Source organism: Rutidosis leptorrhynchoides, chromosome 1 (assembly GCF_046630445.1).
Source record: "Rutidosis leptorrhynchoides isolate AG116_Rl617_1_P2 chromosome 1, CSIRO_AGI_Rlap_v1, whole genome shotgun sequence".
Lineage (NCBI taxonomy): Eukaryota > Viridiplantae > Streptophyta > Magnoliopsida > Asterales > Asteraceae > Rutidosis > Rutidosis leptorrhynchoides.
This window is the reverse complement of record NC_092333.1, coordinates 103,052,279-103,058,909: the sequence shown is the minus strand read 5'-3', so window position 1 is coordinate 103,058,909 and position 6,631 is coordinate 103,052,279. Positions and strand designations below refer to the sequence as shown.

The 6,631-nt window shown below is 30.0% G+C and overlaps 1 protein-coding gene across 1 annotated transcript; it reads right to left on the bottom strand.

Annotated features, from left to right (window-relative positions):
- Nucleotides 1-263: 263 nt before the first annotated feature.
- Nucleotides 264-4,376, bottom strand: LOC139863752 (uncharacterized). The gene is made up of 6 exons (XM_071852358.1): nucleotides 3,572-4,376; nucleotides 3,430-3,488; nucleotides 3,210-3,279; nucleotides 1,979-2,104; nucleotides 1,768-1,896; nucleotides 264-840 (listed from the first exon to the last, which is right to left on the bottom strand). The coding sequence occupies exons 1-6, from the start codon at nucleotides 4,262-4,264 to the stop codon at nucleotides 388-390; spliced, it is 1,530 nt and encodes a 509-aa protein (XP_071708459.1). The 5' UTR covers nucleotides 4,265-4,376; the 3' UTR covers nucleotides 264-387.
- Between the last annotated feature and the right edge of the window lie 2,255 nt (nucleotides 4,377-6,631).

Genomic DNA, 6,631 nt, shown 5'->3' with positions numbered 1-6,631 from the left:
AAAAAAAAATTTGGACTCTGGTGCAAGGGGTGAAAAATATTTGAGCATTTTTGTGATAATCCATTTAAAGTAGAGTGTTTAATGGGCCGTGTTCTGTTTAAATAGTCTACATTACGGGTTTATTCAGTTTTTGATCAACTTTTGATCCGTGCAATTTTCAATTTGAAAATTATCTAACGTGCTCTTAATCTTCAGTTACGATTAGAACTCAGTATAAATCAATTAAATTAAAATTTTAAGGTACTAGTACAACACGGTATCAATTAAATTAAATTAAATTAAATCCTTTTTAATAACATGAAAAAAGTCACCAAATCCAAAGAAAATGTATATAGAGTTCCTGGCTATAACATACCATAAGACCACACACACACACACATGACACACCTATCTAAATTTCCTAGGTTTCTTGTTTCGGCCATTACTCTGCGGTGTACGGCTTTCAGACTTGCGTTTCGAACCTCCGCCGCCGCCGCCGCCAGTTCTAGCTGCATTTGCAGCCGCTTTTCTAGCGGCAACCGCAGGCCTCTTATCTGATCGCACTTTTTTCTTCACCACACGTTCACTTCTTGATTCGCTCGTGCCAGATTTAGGGATTCTTGTCGCAAACTTCTTTTGGCAGCCAGTTTTGGTGGCCCGAATTCCCTGATAAGACGTATCACCGCCGCCACCGCCGACCACAGCTGGCTTTTTCGAAGAGCTGTTATTATTATTGGCTGATGATGATGATGAATCTTTCCGTTTCGAAGGTGTTAAGTTTGCTTTCATGGCATGAGACAACCTCAACTCCCTGTCTCGAATCTTCAGTTTATGTTTTTTAACAACCGTATTCGCTGCTTCCTGCAATATATAATAAAACATTACAATTACAATACTAACAATCTGATTTAATCAATTATATTTGATTATTTATTGATGTATCTTAAATAGAAATGGAAATTTCAGGGTCATGTTTTAATCTCTAGCAGGTCAAAAAAGTAAAAAAGGAGTAAAATTAACACAATATATCGTAAAAGAATATGGGTCGAACAGGGTTGAAATGCATCCAAAATGCAAAATTAATGCATAAATTTTTTGAAATCGTTTTTTAAGGCAAGGCCCCAAAGTGTAAGCCAGTAGGGATTGAAACTTTTTTGAAATCGTATAATCCAAAAAAAGTATGCGGTTACGAAAATGCCGTAATTAGATAATGATACTTGACATACCAAGTCTTTATAAAGTTCAACATGTCAAGATAAAAGTCAACCAAACCCGGCCTGCTCTCCACATTACTTCAAAAAAAAAACAAAACAAAACAAAAAAACACGTTTTGACCCAAACCCATTTTGATCTTAAACCCGATGAGCCCATTTAGTCACCTTTAGCATTTTAGCCTTTAGAATGGTTGAAAAACTACATATCAAGACAACAATTTGAATAACATACAATCAGATGAAACAACGCAACAAAAAAGTTTTGTTGATTCCAATTTCCAACCAATACCTCCCAAGTAATTTATAAAAGAACGAAATAAAAAATGTAATATTAAGTCTAAATGTTCCCTAAAATATAGTTTTTCGCTTTTCTTGAGATATCAGAGAAAAAAATTGATGCAATCAAACAGTAATAATAATTGAATGTGAGATTTAAAAGTAACCAATTTCAGATTCTTTGGTCAATGAAAACTGCCAATTATCTTTCGATTAAGTGAGAAAATATATGGTCTTGTACGATATCAAAACAAAGTTAAGCAACAATATGATTAGATATAGGTGCATGTACACATACCCTTGTTTTAAACAAGACATAAGCAATGCCTTTTCCCATACTTGTAGCAGGATCTCTGACCACTCGAATTGCCTCGATGCAATCTTTCAAATTGTTGAAGCCATTAAACAACTGATAAAGCTCTTCGTCCTAAAAACAAAATCAAGTTCAGTGTAATAATGAACAACAAAACGGATCAAAAGGAAAATCGGAAACTGCACATGATATTTACCTTCACATCAAATGGAAGATTACCGATGAACACAGTCCTTTTGCTGTCATATAGTGGAGCGTTATCTCCCTTCAGCTTTTTACGAGGTGGACAAGCTCGGTCAACATGAATATGATTTCCACCCACCTAGAAAAATAATATCAAACACGTGATAAAATTACCAAAGGGATGGTCTAGATCTGCGCTTTAAAAGTAAATTACATCACTGTTGTAAAAGTCGATTGACGTGTCGGTTTGGGGTCTAACCCCTCCCGTTTCGTCCATAAACGCCAAAAAGACGGTCAACGCTAAAAAAATCGGGTCAAAGTCAGGCTGAGTCGGTCAGAATCATAGTTAGTCAAAATTTTAATATATTTTAAAATTAGATATTGTGCCCTATATCAATATTTAAAATATTTGTGTTTTATGTTTGATATATTTATGTGTAATATATATGTTCGATTTATTTAAAACTTAAAGTCAACGTTGGTGAACGCCCGGCTCGTTTCCAACTCACAACTTTTACATATCTAAAATAAAAACAATGAAAATCAGATAACCAACTATAGTAAATCAAGTGGTAGAAGATAGCGTTCGGATATGTTTATGCTGTTTTGAGATGTAATAATTAGATGGTAGATATTTTTTAAAGGCCCGCAAAATTTGAAATTTAAGAAACTGATGGATAAAATGACTGTGTCTACTTCTTGTTTAGTTAAAAAGGTAGAGTTTTTAAAGATAGTTATACTCGTATAACCTATGTGATATGTCAAACAGAGTAGGTCAAAATAGGGGTAAATAGTTAAACTGCAATATAGCCTCAAATAATCAGTTATAATTTGACCCCTAAACACTATGATAAATGATACGCAGAATTTGTTTATCCAGAAGTTTATAAACTAAATTATTCAGATAAACAGTTGAAATGTGCAAAACACCTTCAAATCGTACATCATTTTTACAGTGTTACATCTAGCTACATTACTAAACCAGCATATCGGGCCTAAACTTGTAAATTCCTATGCTGCAACTTCATAATCTACTCTTGAATGTATTTATTTTATGACCACTGACTATGGCGTTAAGTTAACGATAAATTGCAGTTAGCGTTGTATGCTTATAGCTTAGCTTTTCATAATCAGATGTTCACTGCATATGATATTTAGTACAATTTCTATAGCTCATAACTTAACAATAACAATTTCTTTACTGTCGAATAACTAACATTAAACGTTTGAAAAGAAATACTTACAACTGCCATGTTATGTGACAAAGAAGCTTGAGCAGAATCCTCCGTCTTAAAAACAATGTATGCATTGACCCTGCATTCACCAATGAATTTAAATTTATAAAGAGATGATAATATCGCATATTCCTTTAACTACCATATGTTCTTAAATACTTTAAACTAATATAACTAACCAAATGCACCACAAATCAACAACAAAATAAACTGAGTATGTTTACAAAACCTGTCAACAGCATCATTGATTTTCTTCTTGAGTATAGCACCTTTCCTTGGAGTCTTGTCCTGTAACAAACCAATATACTAAATCAAATTAAACAAAACAATTAATTTAAAAATCAACAAAACCATTTAGCAAATCAACTCACATCTAATAAAGGAATAGACCGAAGCCTAATCGAATCGATTTCACCAAATTGGCTAAACTCTCTCAACAATGCTTTCTTCTTCACTTTTAATGGCAAATTACCAACAAACACAGTTCTCAACAGCTTCTCTTCATCATCAAATCCTTCTTTTGGAACAAGTAAATCTTCTTCTCCTTTATCAGTCACCTTCCTCTTCTCCCCAATTTTCACTTTACCACCCTCAACTTCTTTTAATTCCAAATCCACCCCTCCATACTTTCTTTCTTCATACTCTGCTTCAACTTCATCCCTCTTTCTTTTCTTCTTTTTCTTCTTTTCAACATCAAAGTTGGAAACTTTATCACTTTCTGAAACACCCACCTTTGATTTCTTGACCTCTAATTCAATATCAGAACCATCTGATTCAATATTTTTGGGATTTCTTTTTCTCTTGATCAACAACTTATTTGAAGAGTTGGGTATCTGGGTGTTATCTTTTTGTGGACTATCAACGTCCAAATTAAGAATTTGTTGAAGTTTTTGTGATTCGTTGGTGGGTTTACTTCGAAAGGGGTTTGAATCGGAAAAGATTGAATCTTGTGATGTTAGGTTATTGGGTTCTTGAACATTATCGAGATTGAAAAGGGATTTGAATATATTTTCCGATGAAGAATTAGGGATTTCAGGTTTGGGTTCCTTCGATTTTTTCCCCATTTCGTTTTTTGGGGGAATTGAAGAAGCGGTGGACCAATACCTTGATTTTCTATTAAGCCCTAAAGTTTGCGGTTTGTTTGGCTAGGGTTGCCACTTTGTAATTAAGCGGGTTATATTATTCCTGTATATGTAGCGTGTTACTTTAAATAGAAGGTTGATCTTTGCGTTTCAGTCGTTCTAAATGATTGAAAGTTTGAAGTCTTGTTTGGCTAGGGTTGTAACTTTGTAATAAAGAGGGTTATCTTATTCCTATATGTATCCAAGCGTGTTACATTTAATAGAAGGTCCATAGTCGTGGTTTCATTGTTGTCTCTTTTCTTTTCAGTTTTATCTTTCGTATTGAACCAAGTGACAATCTCTCTTAAAAGATTCGATCTTTCAATCCGATGTTGTGGCTTGTGATCTCATGTGAAGTGGCTTGAGAGTTTGGTGGCACCAAGTATTTCTGACTCTCGACATTCGACAAACATCGACGTTCTCCAAGCATTTATTGACTTAACTGGAATGGTTTGGTCTTGTGGGTTCTCGGGGCGTCTTTGGATGTAATTTTGGTTGTTTGTTTACTTGCGTTATATTTTAGTTACATCTTGTTGGTGAATAGATTTAGTTCGGTTTACTTGTTGTTGGTTTTTCCCGTATATTACGGGTGTTGACTAGAGTTATTATTTGTTGCATGTTGTATCAATTTTCTACTGTGTTTAATCTTCGGTTTTGTTTATTAATAGTATGTTTTTCTCCATAAAAATGTTCTAGATGAAACATTGAAACTCTATAAATGATACTCTCTTCGTTCCACAAAAATTGTCTGATTTAACTTTTACTTTGATTTGAGAGATTACAAATTGTCTATTTTCTCATTAATTAATTAATTTATTAATTTGTACTTAATGATTGCTTATAATATTAACTAGTTGTCATATTTAATTTTTCAATAATAGATATGATATAGTTAAAACTTCAAGTTATTATTATTATTATTATTATTATTATTATTATTATTATTATTATTATTATTATTATTTCGAATAAAAGATAAGTTATTAGGATAAACAAAAATAGTAAAGTATACAGTTATTTTGAGATAAAAGTGAATAATTTAAAAATAATTTATTATTTTTTAAAATTTATAAATAACAAATATAAATGTTTAATAAGTGTTATGAGTATAATTTAATTAAAAAATTAAAGAAAATTTATGTGTTAAGTGGTTAAGAGCGTTTGATAAGTGTTAGGACAAGACATTTGAAGAGCCGTCTCCAATAAGTGTTCATGCCAGTTTTAATACGGTTTGGATCCGAAAATTTACCGGTTTAGAACTAGTCATTAGATCCGCTGGAATCGGTTCGGATCTTTGGATCCGGATCCGGTTTTATCATAACTGATTTTGACAGGATCCAGTTTTTGGATCTGGGTCAGTTTTATCAGATCTGGTGTGACGACCCGGAAATTTCCGACCAAATTTAAACTTAAATCAGACACGATAAGCAAAGTCTATTAAACTGATTCTCAAAATGTTGGAACTATTTTTCATGAATGCATTTGACCTTGACTATTCCCGACGATTCACGAACAATTGTTTGTAAATAAATATGTATATATATATATATATATATATATATATATATATATATATATATATTATGTAAATGTAAGTATATATAATAATCTGAAATTATAAAATATAAAAATAAAAATTAAACATTAGATTCAAATATGTAAGAATAAGATACAAAACAATTAAGTGAAATTTAAAATGAATCTATATATATATATATATATATATATATATATATATATATATATATATATATATATATATATATATATATATATATATATATATATATATATGATTTCTATAATTAATATGATATGTATATTATAATAAAATTTATAAATAATAAATATTCAATAAAAGTATTATACATTATATAACTATTAAATATTACAAAATTTATAAATTGCAATATTAAATATAATTACAAGCTTAATGATAGTTATTATGGTTACATTCATTATTAATATTATTAAAATTATAATAATGAAATTTGATACATTTAATTTGTTATATTTATATTATTGTTATCATTGTTAATATCATTATAACTTGTAGTAAAGATATAATTTTAGTATTATGGTTAATATTAATATTATTATTAGATATTATTATTACCATTATTATTAAGAATTAATATTATTATTATGATTATAAAATATTATCATTATTATAATTATTAGAAAATGATATAATTTATTATTATTAGTAATAATATTATTAATATCATTTTTTTGATAAGGATAATATTAATAATATTATTATTAATCCTATTATTAATATTATTAGAAATTTAATATAATTATAATTAT